Source organism: Bos javanicus, chromosome 7 (assembly GCF_032452875.1).
Source record: "Bos javanicus breed banteng chromosome 7, ARS-OSU_banteng_1.0, whole genome shotgun sequence".
NCBI lineage: Eukaryota > Metazoa > Chordata > Mammalia > Artiodactyla > Bovidae > Bos > Bos javanicus.
In genome coordinates this window covers 74,702,955-74,729,777 of record NC_083874.1, presented here as the reverse complement: position 1 = coordinate 74,729,777, position 26,823 = coordinate 74,702,955, and the positions used below count along the sequence as shown (strand labels likewise).

Below are 26,823 nucleotides of genomic sequence, written 5' to 3'. Positions count from 1 at the left end.
CACTGGCCCAATCAGTACTGGCGTTACTCAATTGTAACTACGCATTAGCCGCGTTTGCGCAAGCGCAGTTCACACCAGCGAGTTTTCCGTCGCTTTTGACGTCATATTGGTGGCAGTGTAATGAATTCTAACTTCTCTGGGTCCACCCCTTTTCCATCGTTCCTTAGATGCGAACTTTTCTGGATTTCAGTTCCTTAAACCTGGGTCCTGCCGGCCTCCTCAATGGCCAACTGAAAGGGAAACGCGCACTCAAGCGGAGACCGCAGGTTACATTTCTGCGCATGTGCAGTGACCCGAGCGGAGACAGCCGGGGTGTGGCTCAAGGCGGGGATTCCGGGCGTGAACTCCGCTTGCTCGGTGCCACCGCTTCCGGGAGGCGACTGGAGTATGTCAGCCCCGTTTGAGGAGCGCAGTGGGGTGGTTCCGTGCGGAACGCCGTGGGGCCAGTGGTACCAGACCTTGGAGGAGGTGTTCATTGAAGTTGAGGTGCCGCCAGGCACTCGCGCCCAGGATATCCAGTGCGGCCTGCAGAGCCGGCATGTAGCGCTGGCCGTGGGTGGCCGCGAGATCCTCAAGGTAGCAGCTAGGTCGGGGCTTGTGCTCATTTTCTTCCCGGCCTCCCCAAATTCCGGAGTCCTCAAGTTCATGGTTTCCGTGGAAAGATTGCTGGAAGGCCGTTAGGCCTCTCTGGCTGGCCGAAGGGTGAATAAGATTGCCCTGATTTTGGCCTGGTCGGAGCCCCTGACCTCAGGGCCGTTCGTTGTTTGAAGTTGGCATGAAACTAGCCAGTTTACCTTGCTTTGTTTGTAAGCCAAATGAAACTCCTCTGCGGGTCTTCACTGAGAACTGCCTAACTAGATCGTTGAAGGAAAACAAATATTTTTGACATCTGTACCTCCAGGCACTGATCTTGGTGCTGGGAGGACCGCGGTGAACGAGCCAGATACTGTTCCTTTACGCAGGGAGGCATAATTAAATCAATAAATACATAGAAGGTTATAGGAAATGAAAAACGAAAATAAAGATGTTGGGTTGAGGATTTGGAAGTGATGTCCGTTGATTTATTTTCTCATCTAAAATTGGAAAAATTCTGTAAGTTTGTGGAGTGTTTAAGCCGGTGGTCAAGAAGTTGTGAAGAAAGTGATGGATATCCCTTTTATTCTTATCAGTATCCTTTGGGTCTGGGACCCATTTCTTCCTTGTTAAAATGTATAGTTTAATTCAGTTAACTTGAAGTTAGATTTCTTCTTCAGCTTAGAAGCCCCAGATATTTGATGGCAGTGTTGTGTAATGGTGAAGGGAGACTGCTTGAGAGTATACCTGGCTTGGCCATTTTCCCAGTTGTAACCTTGGGCAAAGAGATTATTCATTGTCTAAGCCTTCATCCCCAAAGTGGGATAATTATAGTACCTTTCTTATAGGATTATTTTAAAAGTAGCATGGTATCTATGAATGAAGAGCTTGGAGTAGGTAATAACTAATATGTAATAAGCTTGCACTACATGTTCCTATTATTATCTTAATATGAAAGTGTTTTGAGTGTCTCAGAAAAGGAAGATTTATGTGAAAGACACTGATTTATATCAGCTTGGCTCTTGATGACCTTTCTGAATAGTTGTGCTATTTATAATTTACTGAATGGTGATTTCAAATTACATTTCAAATTTACTTTAGTAATTGCAGTAACTTAGGGAATCTGGCAGAGAAGGCAATGGCACCCCACTCCAGTACTCTTGCCTGGAAAATCCCATGGACAGAGGAGCCTGGTGGGCTGTAGTCCATGGGGTGGCGAAGAGTCGGACACGAGTGAGCGACATCACTTTCATGCATTGGAGGAGGAAATGGTAACCCACTCCAGAATCTTGCCTGGAGAATCCCAGGGACGGGGGAGCCTGGTGGGCTGCCGTCTATGGGGTCGCACAGAGTCGGACACGACTGAAGGGACTTAGCAGCAGCAGGGAATTTGGCAATAACTCTGTCTTTAGGATTTTAGGTACATTTATACAAGTAGTATTCACACCCCCCCCCACCCCCTGAATTGACATATGAAAAGACTGTTTTCTTTTTTTAATGTGACATGTTAATTTCATTTCCGAAAGCTAAAATTTGGTAAGTAGCAACAAATCAAATTGGATTTGAGCAGGTGCAATCTCTTTTAAACTTATGTTTTACTTAGTTCTTTCTTAAAACAAGAGTTTCTGAAAAATCAGTCACAACTCATCTGACATCATAGGTATATACGGATATGTGTGCTTTCATTTTTTTTTTCTTTTAATGCTAAACTGCCTTACAAAGAGATTGAACCAGTTTTTTTTAAAGTTTATATTAAGATATTTTTCCTTAATATCTGTAGGAGAGTTCTTTTTGTAGTTTATTGGTAAAGTTAACACACTTCAGATGTTAACATCACATTTGACCAATCAGTAGTATTTCTTCATCTTCTAAAAATTAAGGAGCCCTGATCTTTTTGTAGAGTGCTCTGTGTTCTTTACTGTAGTATATACTCCATCGTGTAAACTAGGTTCTCTTTTACTCGCTAGGCAGGAACTTAGGGTTGGCCACCTATCGATGTGTTGAAATGGTAGAAAATTTGTTCTCCCTACTCTAAACAAATTAAGTAGTTATATGTAGATTAGATAGGAAGTAAGGGAAGTCTTAAATCCAGAAAACTTTATGAAAATTAATGGAATTTCTTTTAGTACCTCATATGTTTATTTTTCAGGGCAAACTCTTTGACTCTACAATAGCTGATGAGGGAACATGGACTCTGGGTAAGGGTAATCTATTACATTTCTTAGAATCTTTTTAAAAGTTAATTTTGTCTTGGAAATTAGTATGTTTCCCCCTGCTGTAGATTTGCAACTTTGTAAGCTATAGTAAAGGAATGTATTGAAAACAATTGTATGTCAACATTTCCTAATTAGGTTTCTGAAAATATAAATTAATGATGAACTTTGATTTCTTTGTGATTTTTGTTTGTTTGTTTAGAGGATAGAAAAATGGTCCGTATTGTTCTTACAAAGACGAAGAGAGATGCAGCAAATTGTTGGACTTCTCTTCTAGAATCTGATTATGCAGCTGACCCTTGGGTGCAAGACCAAATGCAGAGAAAACTTACATTAGAGAGATTTCAGAAAGAAGTAAGTCAGATCAGTTGAAGAATATGTGTAGTTAAACATCTTAAACTCATAGAATAATTATTACTTGAAATCAAAACTCAAACGTCATTTTAAAAAATTGCTAGCATTCTTCAGATAAATTTTTTCAGTTTAATGGTTAGAAAACTGACTGGCCTTTCTATATAGGGATTTAACCTCACCACCCCACCCCTGCTGCCCCAGAGGAATTTATCTGTACCACTGTGATATCTAAGTTTAAATTTATTTAGTTTGCATCAGTAGTTCATGAATAAACTGATAAAAATTCTCTCAGTACATACGTCGTGTAAAAAAGTGAAAGGCCCTTTAGTATCTCCCATTCGGTATCTCTGTCTCATTCTCATCTCAATACATTGAGTTTATTGTTTTGTTTTTTTTAATATAAGTGGAGGATCACACAGTATGTATCATCATGTAGCTTTTTCATTTAATAATATGTCTTAGGTCTCTTTCCCTACTAGTACATGTGGATAAAATTCATTCCTTTTAATTGCTTTAGAGTGTTTCCTAGTTTAAGTGTATTATTTTTACTTAGCTCTTCCTCTTTGATGAGATTTAGATTTTTCTGTGTCTATTTCAAACAAAGTTTGTGCTTTCATCTCTGAAAATACTCACATTTTGCTTTAACATAGCTATCTAGGAGAATTATTGGATCAAAGCACTGTTAAAGTTTTGATAGATAATTTCTACATAAATGATGATGATTCCCAAATGTATGTCTCTAGCCTAGACTTTTTACAGAATGTCAGAACTGCGTATCCAGCTGTTTACTTAACATCTTGGCTGTTTAACAGACATATCCAACTCAACATATCCAAGTGAACTTCCTAATTTCCCTCACACATTTGTTGTACCTCTGGCCTTCTCATCTCATCTGATAGAAACTGGTTGTTCTGATGGAACAACATTGGGGAATCATCCTCCACTCTTCTCTTTGTCTCACACCCTGCTTGTCAGGAGCCTTACTGTCACGGCCTTCTAGGTATGTTTAGAATTTGACTGCACATCACCACCATTCTACCACCACTTTCACCTGGACCACCTTTAAAGTCTTGCTTAGGTTAGTCTAATGACCTTCCCCCTAGCCGGTTTTCTTTTTGGCTTGAACTGGGTCTTCATTGCTGCACACCAGCTTTCTTTAGTTTCAGAAAGCAGGGGCTCTTCTCTAGTTGCAGTGCACTGGCTTCTCATTGCGGTGGCTTCTCTTGCTTGCAGAGCACAGGCTCTGGATGCACGGGTTTCAGTTGTTGCAGCACAGGAGCTCCTTAGTTGGGACTTGCAGGCCCTAGAGTGTGTAGGCTTCAGTAGTTGCAGCCCATGGGCTCAGTAGTTGCGGCTTCCTGGCTCTAGAACACAGGCTCAACTGCTCCTTGGCATGTGGAATCTTCCCGGACCAGGGATTGAACTCGTGAACCCTGCATTGGTCAGGCAGATTTTTATCCACTGTGCCACCAGGAAAGTGTTTCTTAATGACCTTTTAATTGTTCTCTTTACTTCTACCCTTGCCAAGCTGCAGTCTTGTGAAAATAGCAGCTAGAGCAGTCCTTTTAAAATGTAAATCAGACAATATTACTTCTCAGAACTCTTTCACTCAAGTAAAAGACAAAGTCTTTTACAAGGCCCAGACTCATCTGGTCCTCCCTGACGTCTCTGATCTCCTGTCCTGCTGCTGCCCCTCTCATTCATTCTGCTCTAGCCATGCTGGCATTTCTGCCTTTTATTAAACATGCCTGACCATTCCTCTGTCCTTTTGACTGCAGTGCTCTTTTCCCAAAGTTTACCTGATTTCTTCACTGTTTTCCAGCAATTTCTCAATGAAGCATATTTTGATGATCCTATTTAAATATTCTAATTTCCTCATTTTCCTTACTTTACCCTACATCTTTTTTCTTTTCTATAACACTTACTGACTTTTAATATACTGCATCATGGGGCTGACAAACTATAGCCAGCAGTCAAATCCAGCCCACTGCCTGCTTTTGAAGGAAATGTTTTACCGGAACACAGCTATGCTCATTTGTTTGTGTATTGTCTTTTATATAGCAGCAGCAGAATTAAGTCTTGGCCGTGACTGAGACTATGTGGCCTTCAATGCCTAAAGTATTGATATTTACTACTTGACTCTTCACAAAAAAGTGTGCTGGCCCATGCACCAGGTAGCTTAGGGTTTATTATTTGTCCTCTTGTTAGAATATACACCAGAACAGGGATCTTTTGTCTATTTTGTTCACTCTTAAATTCTGCATGCCGTTCATGGTGTCTTCTAAACAGTAGCAACTTAATATATGTTTGTTGAATAGATAAAATGCCTCTTAAACAACTGAAGCCAGAGGTAGTACTTCCTCTATAAGACTGTTACAAGAATTGAATATTTTAGTGTATATATATATACCTCTTAGAACCCTGCCTGGCCTATAATAAGCTCTCAAAAAAATGCTAATTATTAAAATCTGTTTATATACTGATGGTAAAGAATATGTTTGCCCATACACTTGTGAACATTATAATATGCATACTAATCTTCTAAATATTTGTAAATATGAAAATTGAAAAAAATCTCATAGTTTTAGGTTCCATTTGGCGATTACAGTGAAATTGGATATCTTTTCATGTTTATTGGCCATTTATTAATATATTTCCTTTTTTGTCAGTTGCCAGTTTATATCTTTTTACCATTTTCTTTTTGGCTTATTTATATTTTTCCTTTTAATTTTATCTGAATTTTTTTTTTTCCATGTCTTTTAGAATCCTGGTTTTGACTTCAGTGGAGCAGAAATCTCAGGAAACTACACTAAGGGTGGACCAGATTTCTCGAATCTTGAGAAATAACTGTGACCTTCTTGCTGCATTTTGTGGATCCTAGCAGATGTTGCCAACTTAATCAGAGGAACAGATTATGTGGTGGAATAAAAATGGGGATACCTAGTTAACAAATTGCAAAATACATTTAAATATGGTTCTAAAAATTGCATTCAAATATGATTTACATAGGAAACATCTTAAATACTGTGGAAACTATTCTATTGATACGTGGTAACTTTTATTTTGGACTTGTTTTTGCTCAGCATGATGTTTTATATGCTGCACTTTACTAATTTCATATTTAGCCTGTATTTTTAATACAAAAAGTTTTAGGGTATAGATCATGTAAAATGACAGGGTGCCTTCAGGGAATATTAAGTTTTTCTTCCAATAACTGTGATGCAGGAATAATGTTCAATAAATTTTTCTAAATAGGAATTGTGTACCCCTTTGTCTAAGTGTACCAGTTCACACAAGGAAATTGTATTACTGAAGAAAACTTTCAGAAAGGAAAAAATAATTCATGAATATATTCTAAGTTAATTTTAAGAGTTACTGAAAATTTCTGAATTAGTATATTATTCTTTGAGAGATGCCTTTATGTCAAGAAATTGAAAAGTAGCTAAAAACGTATCAATAAGAATAGACTAATGCAAAAGGAAGCACTGAAGCAAATTTGGTTATTGGTGAATCCTTTGTTAGGGACAAGAAACACAGTCAATGAGTATAACTCAGTGATATCTTTTTGATCTTCATTGATCCAGGCATATAGGTAAGAATTGTCTTGAAATTTTTTCTTTCATCCTTTTTGTCCTTTCTAATTTTAAATATTTTGAATAGTCTTGAATGTATAGAGAAGTTACAAGTAAAGCACACAGACTTGTCTTCTTCCTGATTCTCCAGGTTTTTGTGTAAGTTGATAACATGATGCCCCATCACCTCTGAGTACTTTAGTGTGTATTTCCTTCAAAGGACATCTCCTACATAGCTTCAAATACAACCATTAAAATCAGGAACTTAGCACTGACACATTATGACCACCTAATTCTGGACATTTATTCCATTCAAGTTTGCTTATTGTCCCAGTAATGTTCTTTATAGCAAAAGGATCCAGTCAGAATCATGCCTTGCCTTTTGTTTTATTTCTGTGGTTGTGCTGCACCACTTGTGGGATCTTAGTTCCCTGACTAGGAATTGAACCCAGGCTCCCAGCAGTGAGAGTAATGAATCCTAACTACTGGTCTGCCATGGAATTCCCCATTTCTCACTTTTTGATATCAGGGGTCTTTAGTATGCTTCAGACTGGAAAAAGTCTTCATATTAACCTTGACTTTTATAACCATGACACTTTAGAAGATCACAGGCTAGTTTTGTACATCTATTATGGTGTGTTTTGTCTGATATTTCTACACGATGAGAATCAGGTTATGAGTCTGACCGTTGCAGAAGAGAAGTGATACTGTGTTCTTACTGCATCCTGTCACAAGTTACTGGTTACAGTTCACCCTTTTTCTGATAGTGTTTACTGTTGGCCTGCCATATTGGTGGTTTTCAAACTCTCAGATTCAATCAACCAAGGATAGAAAATAGTTAAAAAAAAAAAAAAAAGTGCAGAAGCTTCCAAATAGCAAAACTTGAATTTGCCTTGCAACAAGAAACTAGTTACATAGCATTTATGTTGTGTTTATAACTATTTATATAGTATTTACATTGTATTTTATTAGGTATTATAACTCTAGAGGTGATTTACAGTATCAGGGAGGATGTGGGTAGATTATATGTAGGTTATATGCAAACATGATGTCATATTATTGAACATCTGTGGATTTTGATGTTTGAGGGGATTGCTGGCTCCAATACCCTGCAGAAGCTGAGGGACAGCTACACTTAGATCATTGATGAAGTGGTGTCTGCCCATCTTCTCCACTACAAAGCCATTCTTTCATGCTTATGACTTAAGTATATTTTGTGTGATGTAGTTTCAAAGTATTACCTTGTTTCTCATCAAGCTTTAAATGTATGTCTTATATAATACACACTCATTATTTCCACTTTATTCATTGAGTAAAAATCTATTATTCCCATTTTTATCCTCAAAATTTTTCTAGATTTGGCCAGTGGAAATTTCTTGTAGATGGCTTTTATGTCCTTTTGACATGTTTCTGTTATTATTTGAGCAATTTCTCATTCTCTGGCATAAGATATTCCAGGCTTCTTATGCCTTCCCTACCCTTGGCCAAGAATCAGCCATTTTTCCAGAGTCCTGGTTCTCTGTGAAGAATGGTGTTTAGAAACCAGGATCTGTTAGCAGTTGCTGTTTGTGTGTGTGTATTATGCATATGTTTACATCTATACATTTATGTCTACACGTATGTTGAAAACCATGAGTTCACACTTAAACATTGATTTCTGACCCCATGGGGTTCATTTTACTCTCTCCCATTATACAAAACTTTCAACGTGAGATACCTGATCTTGTTATCCTTAATATATTTGGTTCCCCATTCTAGGTCATCTTCCCATGCGAATGCCTTTCTCAGTCTGCTCAGCCTTCAACACCCTGTGCTAAGCAGAGGTACCTGTTTGACTTGCTTGGTTTTTGATGCCCCACTTGTCCACTACAGCCCAGGCACACCCTTTGGCAAGATAGCTGTGTTGTTCATTTTGCCCAATAACTTAAAGGATGAATGGGGAAGAGATTTTTTTTTTTAATTGGTTTATCTTTTTGACATTAAAACTTTTTAAAATATATTTTGAATAAACATAAGTAAAATTAACTTGTTTGTAGTTTTGTGAATTTTAACTTACATAGATATATGTGTGAAAGTGAAGTCGCTCAGTCATGTTCGACTCTTCGCAACCCCTTGGACTGTAGCCTACCAGGCTCCTCCATCCATGGGATTCTCCAGGCAAGAGTACTGGAGTGGTCTGCCATTTCCTTCTCCAGGAGATCTTCCTAACCCAGGGATTGAGCCCAGGTCTCCCACATTGTAGGCAGACGCTTTACCATCTGACCCACCAGGGAAGTCTAGATATACGTGTGAACACCTCCAAAATCAGGAAACTGAACAGTTCTATCACCACAAAATCTCCTTCATGTTCTCTTTATAGTCATACCCTACTCCTAGCGTCAAACCCTGGAGTCCACTGATTTTAGTCTCTGCCTCTATATTTTGTTTTTTTCAAGAATTTCATTGAAATAGAATCATATGTAATCCTTTTTAAAAGATAGCTTTGAGAGAGAATTCACATCCCATATACTTTATTCATAAAAGTATATAATTTCTCAGTGGTTTTTCGTATAGTCATATATTCAACTATCACCATAGTCAACTTTAATTTTCATCACCTCAAAAAAACCAAACCCATATTTTTTTCTCTTATATTTTGGCTGTGCTGAGTCTTCACTGTGGTGCTTAGTTGCCTGTGGCATGTGAGATCTTAGTTCCCTGCCTGGGATTGAACCCAGGCCCCCTGCACTCGACGGCAGATTCTTAACCACTGGACCACCAGGGAAATCCCTGAAACCTGTATTTTCTTAACTATCACCCTCCACACATATACCCAACCCCCTCAAGCAATCACTACTTACTTTTCACCTCAGATTTCTCTGTTACGGATATTTCATATACATGGAGTCATAATGTGGTCTTTTGTTTCTGGTTTAACTTACATAAGGTTTTAGAAGTTCATCCATGTTCTAGAATGTCAGCGCTTCATTCTGTCTGGCTGGATGATATTCCATTGTATGATTACCACATTATTTACCCATTTGTCAGTTGATGGACATCTGGGAGGTTTCCACTGTTTGGCTACTATGAATATGCTATAAACATTGAACTACAAATTTTTATGTACATCTATTATTTCCTTACAGAGGAGTGTAATCTCAAGTTTTTCAAAAATTTTATGTTTAATCATTTGAGGAGGATTGTTTGTTTTCCAATCATGTTTGTTTTCCAAAGCAGCTACACCATTTTACATTCTCACCAGCAGTATGAGTTTCAGTTTCTCCATAATACTTGTTACGTGATTTTTTGATCTTGGCCATCCTGGTGAATGTGGAGTGGTATCATGCTGTGGTTTTCATTTGCATTTCTCTGATGGCTAATTATGTTGAACATCTTATCTTGTACTTATTGACCATTTGTGTATCTTCCTTGAAAAAAATGTCTATTCAGATCCTTTGCCCATTTTTAATGGGTTATCTGCCTCTTTAATATTGAAGTGTAAAAGTTCTTATATATATTCTGGAGACAAGCCCTTTATCATATATGATTTGCATATATTTTCTTTTTGTATGATTTTTACTTTCTCAACAGTGCCTTTTGAAGCCTGAATGCTGTTTTGATATAGGCTAATTCATCATGCTTCTGGTGTCATGTGTAAGAATTTTGAAATCCCAGGTTACGAGGATTTTCTTCCCAATGTTTTCTTCTAAAAGTTTTATATTTTTATCTTTTACATTTAGATCTGTGACCTATTTTTTTTTTTTTTGTGGAGAAGCTGTGAAATATAGGTGGAGTTTCATTTTTTAGCATATAGATATCCAGTTGTTTCAAAATCATTTGTTGAAAAGGGTATTCATTCTCCATTAAATTGTTTTTGCACTTTTCACAAAAATCAGTTGCTATTTATATGGGTGTTTTTGGTCTCTGTTCTATACCATGAATCGGTGTGTCTTTCCCTTCACAAATACAACACTGCCTTGACAATGGTAGCTTTGTCTTAAAATTGGGTAGCATGATTCCTTCAACTTTTTCAGAATTGGTTTCGCTGTGTTAATTTTCTTTGCTTTTTCATGTAAAGTTTAGAATCAGCTAGTCTATCTACAACAAAAAGTCCTGAAATTTCCACTGGAATAGCATGTCTTCTGATCCATGAACATGGGGCATCCTCTTCATTTAGCCCCTCTGATTTAGATCATTTTATTGTTTTCTGCTTCTAGAACCTTTACATCTTATATTTATTCCTAAGTGTTCATTTTCTGAAGATGTTGTAAGTTATTTCCTTTTGAAACTTTTTGATCCTGTGACTTTGATAGTTGTCTCCTTGGAAATTTTTGCATAAACCACAGACAGGAAAGTTTTTGTCTGCTCTAGTTTGTAGTCTTTTGTTTCCTTTTCTTGCTTCATTGTACTTGCTAGAAAAAAAGAGGTGGTGGAAATGGCCATCCCTGTCTTGTTCTAGATGTTAGTTTTGAAAGCATTCTAACATTAAGTATTATGTTAACTGTATGCTTTCATTGATGACCTTTATCAGATTGAGGAAATTCTCATCTATTAATTGTTAGCTGATTTTTCTCATGAGTGGACTGGAATTCTCTCAAATGCTTTTTTCTATATGAGTTGATCCTTTTTTTTTTCTTCCTTTAGACTCTTAGTATGGTGGATTATATTGATTTTCTAATTTTGAACCTGCTTCTCTCTCCCATCCTTTTCATTCCTAAAATTTCTTATCAGTCTTGCTAGAAGTTTATCTGTTGCTCTTTTCAAACCCCAATTTTTAAATTTTAATTAGCCCTATTGTTTCAGTTTCATACACTTTTTTTTTTACACATCCTTCTTCAGACTTCCTTGTGCTTGCTTTGGGTTTATTTTGCTCTTTTTCTAGTTTCTTAAAATAGAAATTTACTAGTTTTGAGACCTTTTTTAACAAAAATGATTGATACTATGATTACTAAGCACTGCTTTAGCGGCATTCCATGTATTTTGATATTTTCATTAAGTTCAAAATACATTCTCTTTTTAGACTTTCCCTTACAGGCATGGATTATTCATAGATGTTTCTTATTTAAATTCCAAGTGTTTGGAGATTGTCCCTTTAACTCTTTTCTAGTTTTATGGTCAGGGAACACATTTTATATGATTTTAGTTCATTTCTTTGTTTATGACCCAGGATATATTCTCTCTTGGTGACTATGCCACATTCACTTGAAAAGAATGCTTATTCTATTTTGGGATGAATTTTAAATAAAGTAGATCCATATGGTTGTTGGTACTTTTCAGTCCTACATCCTTGTTGATTTTCTAGTACTATACGTTACTGAGTGGAATCTTTTAAGCCTGCAACTGAAGCTTTGTCCATATGACCTTTCACTGCTGTTAGTTTGTATTACTTCTTGTATTTGTAAGCTCTGATGTTAGGTGCATACATATTTAAGACTCATATCTTGGTGAATTCTTTTATCATTTTTTAATATACTTTACTCTATTAACTTTGATACAATTTCACATAAGTCCATTTAATCTATTTTGGGAAGTAATGCGCAGAGTGTTTAGGAACATAGCCTGAGTCACAATTGCCTGGATTTGAATCTCACATCCAAGTACAGGTATGTGACCTTGGGCTTATCTCTTACCTGCTCTGCTGTTCTGGTTTATTTGTAAATGGGATACTCTCATTCAGTTTGGAGAATAACATGAAATGATTCATCTAAAATATCTGACAATAGTACCTGACAGTAAAAACCATCACTGCTAACCACAAATGTTAGATCAGAAATATCTAGTTTTTAAAAAGTATGCCACATAATTTAGAAAAGGTTAAAGTGCCTATTTTAAAAAACAGCACTTATGAAAACAAGGATTATTCAATCTAACCTGAGTCAAATACAATAGGAACCTTCTTTTATAAGTTTTTCTTTATTCAGTAATTCCTTACAGTATCTACTTTCTAGCTTGTTAGTTAAATGAACAGTTCAAAATCATATATTAATAATTAACAAGCAGTCTAACCAGACTAATACAATACTTGGTGGTTGCCTGTCATTACCAACCACCTGCTGGAATCCTGTTTAATTAGGTAAGAAAGTCACACAACTACAGATGGGCTGAATCTGAGGGTGATTTAGTATTAAGGACAGTTGTAACAGTGATGGGGTAGTCCATGTGGCGATGGTGGTAAAGAACCCACCTGCCAATGCAGGAGACGTAAGATTATGACACGGATTCCATCCCTGGGTCGGGAAGATGCCCTGGAGGAAGGCATGGAAACCCACTCTAGTGTCCTTGCCTGAAGAATTTCTTGGACAGAGGAGCCTGGCGGGTTACAGTCCATAGGGTCATAAAGAGTATAGACATGACTGAAGTGACTTGGCATGCCCATACAATGGAACCTAAATAATAAAAGTGACCAACAATGCATAAAGCAAGTTTTTGATGCATATTAAGCATATTTGTCATCATCTTGTGTTTATCTTTAAAAAACCACTAGAAAGCAAAGTGTCAATTAGGTAATAGCTATACTATCATAACTTTTTTCCTTACCATGTATCTTGTTGTTGTTCAGTCTCTAAGTTATGTCTGACTCTCTGTGACCCCACGGACTGTAGTCCACCAGGTTCCTTTGTCCATGGGATTTCCCAGGCAAGAATACAGTTTCCCAGGTTGCCATTTCCTTCTCTAGGGGATATTCCCAGACCAGGGATCAAACCTATGTCTCCTGCATTGGCAGGATTTTTCACCAGTTAGCTACCAGGGAAGCCCACCATGCCTTGTACTTTAGTGCTAAATTTAAAGTGAGTGGAGACAGCTTTTTATTGTGGTGCTATTATCACATTGCCAAAATAGTTAGAAGAGGAACAAATAGAAAACCACCTGGCAAAGGAATGCATTTCAGTAACTTTATTGAAAGGTATATCCCTTAGTACCAAAACATAATGGGAGTTGGTTAGGTTACCTCTGGCAACTCAAAATTAACACTGATGTATTCAAAATATTGAAATGTATCAGTATTTTGGGAAAACTGTAAAGTTATCCATAAAACATGGTTTACCAAGTATGAGATACACTGTGGGTCTTTGGTTTATTTTCTGATGCCTCTATAGCCATAAAATGATGTCAAAACTGGGTGCAGCCATCCTGGATGGATTCAGGCTACACACTGCACTGAGTAACTCTCTGCAACACTTTAACCCTGTAGATCTCCAAACACTACACCTCAGCAACCTTATACTTATGAAGATGCCTACTTATCTTTCCTAATACTTGCTTTTGGCACACAGTAGGGGCAATTAATGTAAGTATATTCTCTTCCTTTTAAGCAAAATTCTAAGTTAGAACCAAGTTTTATAAAAACAGTCCTCAGTAAAAACTGATGGAGTGTTAAAAAGTTTTCAGAGTGACGCTAATTTGTTTTGAGTTACTAGTACAGTAAAAACTAATTTTCTTGATGGGACTAGACTGAGGCAGTAAATTTTATATAAAACTTTTAAAATCATGGATACAAACATCACCTGTTTTCTAGAAAAATATTAAAGATAACATGCCAAAATTAATGAGTTGGTAGTTTTGCTTTACATAAATGCCCTCAAATTTAAATGTGATTTCTATGTAGCAGTAAGGTCCACATCTCTGGGTTAATAATTACTTGCATTATAGGTGCCAAGAAACTAACTATTCTCACTGTCTAGAATAGTGACCCTTATTGTGCCTTAAAAAGTGCATTTGTGAAATGGTGGTTTTGATGTAAACCTCATAGTTTAAGTAGGTTACCCTTTTTAAACACCACCTAAATACAATATATTGACCCAATATAGAAACTTGGATCAATGTTAGAAATGAAGATTCACAGTTTACCTTTCCAGGCTTGTCATTTGCATTTCACATTTATACTGTTACTTTGATTTGTATGTTTCATAGGTGAATTCAAATTTGAGTAATTCCACTATAGGGTAATGTTAATTAGGCAGTTTTCCCAAATCTGAGAACACCGATGCTAATCTAGTTGTGATGTTTTGAGGCTTCACAGCTTAAATCCGTTATAATATTATGGAATCCACAGCTCAGGATTGTGGAGAAAGGCTTCAGAAGTTTGTTGTTGCTGTAATCATCCTATTTAACAAACAAAAAACCAAGTTATTAGAAGTCTGCCAAACAAATTTTACTACCTGTTAAAATATCTAAGATTCATAATCATGTCTTATGTAGATGTGTTCTATGTTCACATTTAGTTTTGGTAGGAAGAAAGTTAAATCACCACAGTGAGTTAAACTTAGATGGTAAGAAAGTCTATCATATATTCCTGAGGAGGTTTACATTTTTTATGCATGTAAATACTTTCCACTGTTCAACTATTAGAGCAATGATACACAACTACAGTGCTGAGACACCCTGGCAGTTTCCAAAGACCCAGTGTAGAAACCACCTGTCCTAACTTATTTTTCTTTGAGTGTAACACCTGAGTTCATACTGATTTTCCTAATAAGCTAATAGTCTCAAATGAGTTCAATGTATGGTTCAAAATTTTGGTCCTGTTCCTTTACTCAGGCTTGTGTAACTTTAAATGAACTAAAGGTGGAGTCTACATGTAACAAAATGATATGCAATTAGGGAAAAAATACTGTTTTAGTGCTACTTTTAAAGTTTACATTATTAAGGAGGATGTGGCTTTGTAAGCTGATAATTTAATGAAATGGCTAACATATATATCAAAGTTTAGATAATTCCTTACTCTTGGGATGTTGTATTGATACCTTGAATGTAGTGTGCTTGGTCACTAATTTGGGTCAAACTCTTTGTGACCCCATGGACTGCAGCCCACCAGGCTCCTACGTCCATGGGATTTTCCTGGCAAGAAGACTGGGGTGGATTGCCATTTCCTTCTCCACGAATGTAGTACATGCCCTCAAATATTAGCTGACTAGATCAGTGAGGTCATTTTCCCCTTTGCTATTCCAACTCCATTTTGTTTATTTTGAAAATAATTCAGACTTATATTCTTGAATTGTAGAAGAAAATTATATAGCATTAGAAAATTTTCTCTAACGTGGAGGATAACTACGAACCACATTTACCAATTAAGGGACCGTTTCGGGAATTGTTGGAAGGTGGGTTATCCTGTAGTAACTATGCCTCAGTTGCCGTGCAGTACGCCCAGAAACAATCCATTTCAACTTCTGAACGTTTGGTTTGGCACACTTGTTCGATGAATATTCAGCTAAACACTTGGATACAAGCTCCTGCCAGAAAGTCAAATCTCTGCCACTGATCTGTACGTAAATTTAAAAAAAAATGTTAATAGTCCTATAGTTTTCATTATAGTAATTAATAATTACAATCTTATTAACATGTCTTTCCGTGTCAAAAAAATTTAAGGGTAAGTTACTTAAGTTTCAAGCAAACACATGACATCTCACTTTACTTTAGGAACAAGTGGTTTAGTTTTTTTTACAGCTGTGAATAGGATTTAGGCTATGACCTTGACATACCTTGGAATGTTTCTGAAGACGTTCTACTCCTTCTGTTAACTCTATATACTTCTGTGCTTGGATCTCCAATGCGATGATAGACAATGCCAACACAGATGGCTAAAAGAGATACATTTTAAAGTAAATGTTGAATATGAAAATAGGTATATAAACAGATTTAATCTTTATAAAATATTTACCTTTGCTTTAGAAAATATGATCCTGCAGTAGCATGCCTTAAGTTGGGCTTCTAGTCTTTCAAAATTAAGGCTACTCTTCCTTTAAAGAGAAAATGAAATTTTATGTAGGTAATTTTACATCGAGTCAAAAGAAATTTTTAGAAAAATAATGAAGTCAATTTTAAAGTGAAGATTATGCACACTTATCATAGAAAAATGAATTATTTGAAGAAGTTTCCTTCCTTCAGAGACATTAACTTAAGGATACCATAGATGAATTTTAAATAATTTGGGCCAAAAAAGAAAAATTTATTCTACAACTACCAAGGTTTCTTTTCATTTTAATAAATCTGTTTTTGAATTGAAAATTTCTTTTTCCATAAATTCGTGTTCGATGCTTGCCTATTAGGTTCTGTAACTAGCCTATAAATGGAAAATGTAATGTTAAAGAATTTACCATCTTAAGAATTCAAAGACTCCAAGAAGCTACTTTTGACTGAATGTCTCCTCACTTTTGCTGGAGAGTGAAGTGAAACTCAAGTGGCTTAGCTGTCATTTTACTTGATTGAAATTCTCCCAGCATACTGATTTTATGTAACATTCAGACAATATTCTGGTTTCTACATCTCCTTTGTTGAAAACAAAGCTCACATACCTTTCATGTGGCACGTTCTCTTGAAGGAGTGAGTAATAGAGCTGTAGAAACTGAAAGGCAGTAGTAGCTTTGACTTTCCAACACACCTTCTCCAATACAATCTTCTCCATTCTCATCAAGTCTGAAACCGTGAACCTGTACTGGCTTATTCGGATCAAGTCAGTTGCCAATGGGACATTCCTTTCCTCTTCTGTTGATTTTACAGCCAGATAGAAGCAGCTTAGTCCAACACACCCAAGGTGCTTGGGCTGTACCTGAAAAGACAATAAGTCCATCTCTACCTTATTTCAATTAAAAAAAAAGTATAATCTAGAACTCAGACCCATCACTTAGAAAAATGTATTTGTGAGGTGAATTTCTCAGTGGCAAAGGACTTAGCAAGATCCACTGATGCCTCACCTGTAGGCTGTAACCATATGCACCCACTTGGAACCAATTTTTGAGTAAATGGAGTAAGTTGCAGCATACTGTTTGCCTTTAGCACATAACAATTCTTAGTTCTTCTGGTTTTTTAAATCACTGAAGAATGATAAGCGGTAAGTTATTTGGTCAAAGACTCATATGAGGATTGAAATATCTTACAGCTTATACACAAAATTTCTTTTCAGAATGTTGTGTTTTTCCAGGCTGTTTTCTTTGTAGTAATACTTGTGAAATGTTTTTAAATACTGTGACACTGTTTACTGTACCTGTAAAGCTCTCTTCACTACCAAGCTTTTAAATTTATCCATCATTTTCTGAATGTCTACAATCAAAATTCTATCCAGTTTATTTAAAAAGCTTTATTTTGGCTATGCTGGGTCTTCCTTGCTGTGCGGGCTCTCTCTAGCTGTGGAGAATGGGGCCTATTCTTCATTGTGGTGTGTGGGATTCTCATTGTGGTGGCTTCTCTGTTGCAGTGCATGGGCTCCAGGGTGTGCGGCTTCTGGGGTCTAGACCACAGGCTCAGTAGCTCCGGCACATGAGCTTAGTTGTGTGGCCGCATGTGAGATCTTACCAGACCAGGGGTTGAACCCCAATCACCTGCATTGGCAGGCAGATTTTTTATCACTGAGCCACCAGGGAAGCCCTCTATCCACTTTAAGTTTCAGCTCAACTGAAGCTTTAAAAAGCTTTTACCAGTATTTGGGCTCTCCTCTTCTTAGAACCCCTTCAGCAATATATTTATATTTTGTTTGAAGTATAATGTAATTCTTTTCTTATTATTCCCTGTACTAATGATAGTTGTAAGTGCAAACATTACTCCCACTAAGATTATAATATACTTGAGGAACAGATGCATGTCATTCACCTGTGACACATTTAGAATTAAAGGTAGTGCCTACACATGGTGTCTAAAAGAGTTGTGAACAAGTTTCTTGAACCATTTAACAAACATTGAGCTCTTTCTGTATATGTTGCATTCTGTTAGGTACTTTGAATAAAACATGAGTTTCATTTTAAGTGTCACATTATCTCATTATCTGCCAAAAACCATGGACACAGAGAAGTCAGATGTATTTTTAACAATTAAACTCTGAAAGCTACACAGATGTCCTGCTTATCCAATACAGGGTACAACTGTGTATCTGCTCCTTCAGAAGATACTCTCTACTATATGCAAACTTAGGCTGGAAATGCCAAGCATAGGCATGACTTGGGTAACTTTAAGGCTAAACCAGTTGGAACTTTATTATATATGAACAAAGATCAAAAAATATACTCTATTGACCAGGTGGTAGACAGCATGAACAAAAAGGAAAAAAAAAAATTCTAATTTTTAACCCACAATCTAGCATTCTGCCTTTAACACATTTCTTAAAAACAACAGTAAAAAAATGAAAATACCCAGACTATCAAACAAGACTTTTAAAATTTTACAACAGCCAGCTCTCCTACTGAGAGGCTTTGCAATGATTTGATATTAGACTATTATTCAATGTCAGAAGTTAAGTTTAATAGCTGATGCATTACTCTTGATTAAAAGGAAGAATATTCATCAATGCTATAGTACACAGAATTACCACAACGTTTTGGTTACTTGCCGAAAACAACAAAAAAATGGTCAAGTTATGAATACCAGCCCAAAGCTGGCAATACCATGTCCAAAACACATTGAGCAAAATCATGAAATACTCAGGGTAATGCAGCTTTAAACATACCTTCATTTTAGACAGGAATCTGTCCAGTAAATTCACAGCTAGAGAAAATGTCTCCGTGTCAAAGCCAAAGAACTGAGTTAGACTAAGAAGATCTTTTACTTCAAAGTCCCTCAGTCTTGCAGTCATTCTAAGGCCATTATCATGTGCAGATTCAATTAGTCTCAAGCCGCAGACCTTTGGCTGACATCTCAACTCCTGTTCCAACAGGGCATTCAGCTGGTGTAGCAGTTTCTGAGAGTCAGTTGTTGTCAGTACCTCTATCATCTATATATAGAACAAAGCCCAGAAAGGAGTGAAAGAACAGCCCTTCCTGTCCTGCCAGGTGCCTTATAACACAAGCATCCCCTCTCTCAATGCTATTAGTGAGTCTCAGTCATTGCCAAGGGCCATCTGTTATTCTCCCCCTCCCCAACCAGTTGGTTACATCCATCCTAAATTGTGACTTCCTAGACGGCCTTTTCAAAATAAATAAATAAATGCTAATCTTCATGCCCAAACTTTGAAATTAGACGGTAGTATGTACTCTGCCGCTTAGTAACAATGTGAACTATTCAAGTTAGTCAATTTTTCTTAGTCCTCAGTTCCTAATCTGTTAATAGGTTATTACTCATTTCATAGACTTATGTGAAATAAAGGTAAAGAATTTGCTTGCTATGCAAGAGAAACCAGTTCGATCCCTGGGTTGGGAAGATCCTGTGGAGAAGGGTATGGCTACCCACTCCAGTATTCTTGCCTGGAGAATTCCATGAACGCCCGAGCCTGGAGGGCGACAGTCTACAGGGTCGCAAAGAATAGGACACGACTGAGTGACTAACACGTTCAGTTTCAGGTACACAGGTATCTAGCACATATAATAGGTGCCTAATAAACACCTGGACAATATTAACGAGCTTATTTATAGTCTGTAAAACGAGGCAATATCTGCGTCTTTAAATGGCTGTTAAGATTAAACAAGATGATTCAACTAAAGAGTTTAGCATAGTGCTTGGCACTCAGTGCTCAGCAACTGTTAACTTTTATTGATGTTACGAAAGGAAACTCAGGTGTTAAGAGCACACGCAGTGGGGACAGGAGGCTAATCCATCCTGAAAGAGGAACCTGGGAGTTTCATTAATTTAGGGCAATACTGAACGCCTACTATGCCCCAGGCACAGGCTATATGGACAGTCCCTCTCCCCAACAACCGAAAGGCAGGAAGCAGAGCATCTTCAGGGTTGAGCGACGGAAGAGGTGGACAAATGTGGAGTCACAGTCTTCATGGATCCAACTCTTTCGCCCCCGGGATGGTGCCTGGGACCACGCCAACTTGACATTAAGACGCCTAGGGAGGTCTAATCTGGCCCCGCCCCTCCAGGCTCGGACTAGCCTGAACTTGTTGCTCGGTCTAAAGTTAACCGAGGAAAAGGGCGCGAGACGAATCCTCCATCCCGGTCCCTTACCCCCACCCCGCGCCTCCAACCCTGCTCCGTAGCTGCACCCTGCAATCAACCCCGAAATCCCAGCTCACCTTGATTGCGACTGCAGCTCCTCAGCGGTAACCACCCTCCCCGGGCCTGCTCTCACCTCACCCCACGATATAAGATCCGAGAGGCCTACGAGGCGAGAGGACTCGCGGGCAAGAGGGGACAGGCCCGGGGAGGGGGAGCCGTCTTGGGTGGGGGTTTCTGCAGCGCCGCCGAGACGACACTGCCCTTCTCTGGGTCAGTTCGGAGCCGAAGGGGCCGCGCCAGGCCTTCCGAGTAATATATTGGAGGGCGGGGCTTTCTCGCTGCGATGGGAGGGGGGAAGTGGGAAGCATTTCCCCGCTAATTGGTGTAAGTCTTTTGATGGATGGCTCCCGCTGTCCAAAGAGGGCTGGTCAGTAGAGGGAAGATGTCCGGCCAATCAGCACACGCTTTTCATTATCCCCGGAGTCAAATTCTCCGCCCCTTGAGACCACGCCCCTGCCTCTAAGCGTCTCTCATTGGAGGATTTCCGCAAGTGTCTTCGATGAAGAGGGGGAGTTAACCGCTGCGTTTACTAACCCAGGCCCGGGTAAGGCCTCTGCTGGCAAAAGGATTGGCCAGAATATCGTTCCAGAATGTACTGGGAGTTTTCATTCAGTTCCGTTTAGTAGAGTGGTTCTGCTGTGTTTCACAGTGGCTGGTTCTAACAAAAAAGTGAAACCCCTATTTTTCATTACAGATGGAGAGGTGGTGGGTTTTCTGTGGTGTGGTTTGTGAAGTTTCTAGAAGTCTCCCCATGTGCGCTTTGGAAATCACTGGTTCCTTGTCTTATTTTGCTTTTTGTAAAATTTAATCAAAGAGTGGAGTTGGGCTACATAGATTCTTGGTCTTCCTGAATTTCCTGAATTTGAATTGTGAACGAATTAGAAAAGTTGGTAGTTCTATAATGGCTTAAAACGAAAGGTATGTGGTTGACCCTTAAGAGGAATGAGTAGACAAGAATGATTGCAATGATTAAAAATCTGAGTCCACAGATCCCGTGTGTGAAGCGATATTATTCTTTTTATTTACTGGCCATGAACTTAATCTCTGCTTGTGAGCCTCTGCCTGGTAAGTGGGAAAATAATTAGTTTGAAGCGTTCTTGGACTCCTTCCCTCCTTTTTTTCCCTATTCTCACAAATGCGAAGAATCTGCATTAAAAAGGGGTTGAGGATTGGAGAAGGAGGAGTTGGTTATCATTTCTAACGGACTGTATGTACTTTGACGTCTCTGTTCTCATGGCCTCTTCCTGGTTAGTGGCTACCTGGGTTTTGAAAAAATGAGAATCTTAAAGGACATCTCTGTTGTTTGCCCTGCCAGGTGCTTCCCCGAGGCAAATGACAGGCAAATGACGCAGAACCAAGCCTTGAATCGGGGGCAGAGTTATGAGGAGAAAAGGGTAGGGAAAACCAGGGAGAAAAAGTTAATGCCTGAAAAATATTGTCGCTAAAGCATCACTGGGTCCGTTTGTCAAAGCTCCGTTTGTCACAGGTCCGACCAAGGAAGGGTCCTTGGTCCTCCTTGAAAATGAACTCATGAAATGAGTATAAAAGGGCAATTTAACACATTTGCTGCTACTGCTGCTGCTAAGTCACTTCAGTCGTGTCCGACTCTATGTGACCCCATGGATGGCAGCCCACCAGGCTCCCCCGTCCCTGGGATTCTCCAGGCAAGAACACTGGAGTGGGTTGCCATTTCCTTCTCCAATGCATGAAAGTGAAAAGTGAAAGTGAAGTCGCTAAGTCATGTCTGACTCTCAGCGGCCCCATGGACTGCATACTACCAGGCTCCTCCGTCCATGGGATTTTCCAGGCAATAGTACTGGAGTGGGGTGCCACTGCCTTCTCCGTTAAAACATTTAAAAAATTCTTTTTACAGTAATGCGTGAGTTTACAAATGTACATATTTCTCCTTTAGTAACAAAGGAACCAGTTAGGAACCAAATTAGGAATATAGGTATATATATATATATGCACTCTTTCACTATTTATTGAAGACATATTGTATGCCAGTAGAGGATGGGATATACTAGTTCCTGTCCTTGTGGAACGTGTGGTTTTGTGGATAATATAAACCGATTTGTTTTGAAGTCACAGATTACTAACTAGGTTTTAGACTTTTAGCAACTTTTTAATCACATTGAGTTTCCATTGTCGTTTCTTAAAAACAAATAGGAGCTAAATACACTTTATTCATAGTGCTATCAGGAGAATTAAATAATACAAAGTACAAAAAGAGGTAGGCATTATGCCCAGAGCACAGTAAGTACTTGATAAATAGTATCCTTTATTGCTAACATTTCTTTTGAAATGTTTTGCTTAAGGATGTATTTAATTCTGTTTTATCTATTTTAGACTTAGTCTTCTAGAATCAGATTGTCAGAATTATTTGTTATTGTTGTTGTTTAGTTGCTAAGTCATGTCTGACTCTTTGCAAATCCGTGGACTGTAGCCCACCAGGCTCCTCTGTCCATGGGATTCTCTTGGCAAGAATACTGGAGTGGGTTGCCATTTCCATCTCCAGTAGAATTGTTTACTTAACACTAATAAAAGTATCTAAAGTGCATGTATTAATTTCTATGCCTTTTATACTTAAAATTTTCACAGCAGCCTTAGGTAATATATCACTGTTTATGTAATAAAAATGTTTCTCTTACATTATGATCTTATTATTACTTTTTATTAAAACCTGAAATTCCCTGTATGAAAAAAACTGTTTCAGTAGTACTGAAGAAGCATTGATTAAATAGAAATCAAATCAAATGAACATTTTTTACCTTTTCTCCTAACCTCTCACCTCCACTGTCATTTTTATTCGATAATATTAGAATACAGACTGTCATTTAAATAACTTAAAAATCCTAATTAGCAAAATGTGCAAATGTAAGACAGTTATGTACTACTGTAAAAGAAAAAAAAATGAGCCTTTTGTTAACTGTGATTTTATTTTTAAAGACTTGTAGATTGAGTGATGAGACTATTGGGAATCTTTTAAAGGACTGACTTCCAGGCTATTTTCTAGGCTCAGTGATATATTCAGCTGTCAGTTTCATACTTTCTTCTCCATCAACAGTTAAGTGCAGGAAGAACCAAAGCTCAGAATAATGGCCTTAAGGCTGGGCAAAAATCCAATACAGTAAGAGGAGGCTTTAATCATACTCTCTACATTACAGACTGTTGAAGTACTTTGAGCAGCAAAAAATTACAACAAGCAGGTAAACATGATGGCTTGTCAAATGCTGCCCTAGCTGTGGGAACTTCCTCCTTGGTTCTGTTTCTATCCTGGAGACTGGAGGAATCTTTGCACTTCTCCTTCTGTTAAGGCTCTCTGATAAATGTCCAGAACTTCGGAATGTAGCCTTGTCCAACAGTGACGAGGGCCAAAAAAATTGAGGATCAAAGGGATCACAGCTGAATTGTCTTCCCCTCTACTTCCTGATCCTTCCTGGAAACTACTTATTACAGCCCCCTCCATGTATCCAGATATTCTCTGGTGCATCTGCTCTGTCTTAGAAGAGAACTTGCTAGATCATGGCTTCACGCAGTCTTTGTTGATCTCTGGGATAGTTTGGGGCTGAGAAATTGTGTATAGTTTGGGTGGTGATGGGAAGGCAGGGAAAAGGATACATAGAAATCAGATTACTATCATTTGTAAAATAGAGTGGAAACCTGCCATATAGCTCAGGAAGCTCAACTTGGTACCCTGTGGTGACCAAGAGGGGTGGGATGGAGGGGGGAGTCAGAGGGAGGTCCAAAGGAGAGGGGATATATGTATACATATAGCTGATTCACTTTGTGTGTGTGTGTGCTCAGTCATATCTGACTCTTTGCGACCCTATGGACCGGAGCCCTCCAGGCTTCTCTGTCCATGGGATTCTCCAGGCAACAATACTGGAGTGGGTTGCCATGCCCGCCTCCAAGGGATCCTCGTGACCCAGGTATTGAACCCAAGTCTCTTATGTCTCCTGCATTGACAGGCGGGTTCTTTACCACTAGTGCCACCTGGGAAGCGACTCACTCTGTAGTAAGGCAGAAACTCCCACAACATTGTAAAGTGATTAGATGCCAATAAAAACAAAATTAAAATAAAGAATGCCCAGTTAAATTTATATATATATCATATAAAATTATATCTATAAATTTTACACAATATATATTATATAAATAAAATTATATATTTATTATACATCATATAAAATTGTACAATATATAAAATTATACATATATATATATATAAATAAAATAGACTGGTAATTTCAGTTATATCTTGCCTTTGAGAGATTCTAGCTACCTCAGATAAAGTCACCCTTTCCAATTAATTGAGATAGTCACTGGAAAAATAAACTTTGTCAAGTAACCACTGCCTGGTTATATAAAGGTACCTGGAGACATTTGATGGAGATCTCCCACTTGCTTGCATTTAGTCTAATGGCCATAGACTCTGTTGAGTACAGGGCACAAAGCAAAGACCAGCCAATAGTCAAGAGTTTATATTTATTACATATTTCCCATGTGCTAAACTTAAACACACAGGACCTTATTTAGTCCTCAGATTAACAACTGTGATATTATCTTGAGAAATGAGGAATATCTTGTCTATCTCCTAGTTGCTAAATATGCTTAACTGTTTTGCTGTTTACTAAATGTACTTAGCAGGGCTTCCCAGGGGGTGCAGTGGTGAAGAATCTGCCTGCCAATACAGGAGACCCAAGAGATGCAGGTTCAATCCCTGGGTCAGAAAGATCCCTGGGAGTAGAAAATGGCAACCAACCCCAGTGTTTGGCAACCTATTCCAGTATTTTTGCCAGGAAAATTCCATGGACAGAGGAGTCTGGTGGGGTACAGTCCATAAGGTTGCAAAAAGTCACACTTGACTGAGCTACTGAATGTGTGTGTGTGTGTGGGCACATACACACACACACACATACAAATATACTTAACAAAAAACTTGAATTTTGATTTTACAGTATTAAAAAAAGTTGTAACATTGTAAACTGACTCCTCAACTTCAATACTCATTACCTTTTTGCCCATGCTGTCCTTTTACTGTTTGTCCAGCATTCAATGCATATTTATTGAGGACTTTCTGGATGCCAGACCATTGTGTTTTGTAGTCTCAGATTAAAAATGTAAACGATTTTGGGCAGTAGGATGTGTTGATTGTTGTTCTCTGTGACGATAGTGGTTGGAAGGATTGGCTGGGTAATTCTCCAGGGGCCATCTGTTTCTTTTTTGAAGGTGTCTCTGGGGTCTGCTGCTTTGGTAGGAGAAGGAGGGATTGGGGATGGATAATAAGTTCGCACTGGAGAAGGGAATGGCAAACACTTCAGTGTTCTTGCCTTGAGAATCCCATGAACAGTATGAAAATGCAAAATTACAGGATACTGAAAGAGAAACTCCCCAGGTCAGTAGGTGCCCAATATGCTACTGGAGATCAGTGGAGAAATAACTCCAGAAAGAATGAAGGAATGGAGCCAAAGCAAAAACAATACCCAGTTGTGGATGTGACTGGTGATAGAAGCAAGGTCTGATGATGTAAAGAGCAATATTGCATAAGAACCTGGAATGTTAGGTCCATGAATCAACGCAAATTGGAAGTGGCCAAACAGAAGATGGCAAGAGTGAACGTCGACATTCTAGGAATCAGTGAACTAAAATGGACTGGAATGGGTGAATTTAACTCAGATGACCATTATAGCTACTACTGTGGGCAGGAATCCCTTAGAAGAAATGGAGTAACCATCATGGTCAACAAAAGAGTCCGAAATGCAGTACTTGGATGCAATCTCAAAAACGACAGAATCATCTCTGTTCATTTGCAAAGCAACCCATTCAATATCACGGTAATCCAAGTCTATGCCCCAACCAGTAATGCTGAAGAAGCTGAGGTTGAACGGTTCTATGAAGACCTCCAAGACCTTTTAGGACTAACAACCAAAAAAGATGTCCTTTTCATTATAGGGGACTGGAAACCAAAAGTAGGAAGTCAAGAAACACCTGCAGTAACAGGCAACTTTGGTCTTGGAATATGGAATGAAACAGGGCAAAGGCTAATAGAATTTTGTCAAGAGAACGCACTGGTCATAGCAAACACCCTCTTCCAACAACACAAGAGAAGACTCTACACATGGACATCACCAGATGGTCAACACCAAAATCAGATTGATTATATTCTTTGCAGCCAAAGATGGATAAGCTCTATACAGTCAGCAAAA

The 26,823-nt window shown here is 38.3% G+C and overlaps 3 protein-coding genes across 4 annotated transcripts in view; 2 read left to right on the top strand and 1 right to left on the bottom strand.

The window, feature by feature from the left end:
• Positions 1-75: 75 nt before the first annotated feature.
• NUDCD2 (NudC domain containing 2) lies at positions 76-6,398 on the top strand. Its single transcript, XM_061424262.1, has 4 exons — positions 76-576; positions 2,723-2,771; positions 2,989-3,140; positions 5,904-6,398. The coding sequence occupies exons 1-4, from the start codon at positions 388-390 to the stop codon at positions 5,985-5,987; spliced, it is 474 nt and encodes a 157-aa protein (XP_061280246.1). The 5' UTR covers positions 76-387; the 3' UTR covers positions 5,988-6,398.
• A 7,172-nt stretch (positions 6,399-13,570) lies between these two features.
• Positions 13,571-20,890, bottom strand: CCNG1 (cyclin G1). 2 transcript variants are annotated; one of them, XM_061424260.1, is made up of 7 exons: positions 20,632-20,890; positions 19,125-19,388; positions 16,984-17,237; positions 16,350-16,428; positions 16,171-16,269; positions 15,757-15,951; positions 13,571-14,794 (listed from the first exon to the last, which is right to left on the bottom strand). In XM_061424260.1, the coding sequence occupies exons 2-6, from the start codon at positions 19,386-19,388 to the stop codon at positions 15,760-15,762; spliced, it is 888 nt and encodes a 295-aa protein (XP_061280244.1). In that variant the 5' UTR covers positions 20,632-20,890; the 3' UTR covers positions 13,571-14,794; positions 15,757-15,759. The 2 variants fall into 2 exon arrangements, with proteins under 2 accessions (XP_061280244.1, XP_061280245.1); XM_061424261.1 differs by lacking the exon at positions 19,125-19,388 and having other exon boundaries at positions 20,632-20,839.
• A 29-nt stretch (positions 20,891-20,919) lies between these two features.
• Positions 20,920-26,823, top strand: part of LOC133251608 (craniofacial development protein 2-like) — a 278,918-nt gene continuing 273,014 nt past the window's right edge. Inside the window, exon 1 of the mRNA XM_061424264.1 lies at positions 20,920-21,158. The gene's annotated coding sequence lies outside the window, so the exon portion shown is untranslated. The remainder of the gene's footprint in view (positions 21,159-26,823) is intronic.

Bases quoted from the DNA above. Each gene is read 5' to 3' on its own strand.
- NUDCD2 (XM_061424262.1), top strand. From the start codon at position 388: ATGTCAGCCCCGTTTGAGGAGCGCAGTGGGGTGGTTCCGTGCGGAACG. The intron at 2,772-2,988 runs GTAAGGGTAATC...TTGTTTGTTTAG, and splicing joins TGAGGGAACATGGACTCTGG to AGGATAGAAAAATGGTCCGT. The intron at 3,141-5,903 runs GTAAGTCAGATC...CATGTCTTTTAG, and splicing joins TAGAGAGATTTCAGAAAGAA to AATCCTGGTTTTGACTTCAG.
- CCNG1 (XM_061424260.1), bottom strand. From the start codon at position 19,388: ATGATAGAGGTACTGACAACAACTGACTCTCAGAAACTGCTACACCAG. The intron at 16,429-16,983 runs GTATGTGAGCTT...TTCTCTTTAAAG, and splicing joins GAGAACGTGCCACATGAAAG to GAAGAGTAGCCTTAATTTTG. The intron at 15,952-16,170 runs GTATGTCAAGGT...ATTTACGTACAG, and splicing joins GTCTTCAGAAACATTCCAAG to ATCAGTGGCAGAGATTTGAC.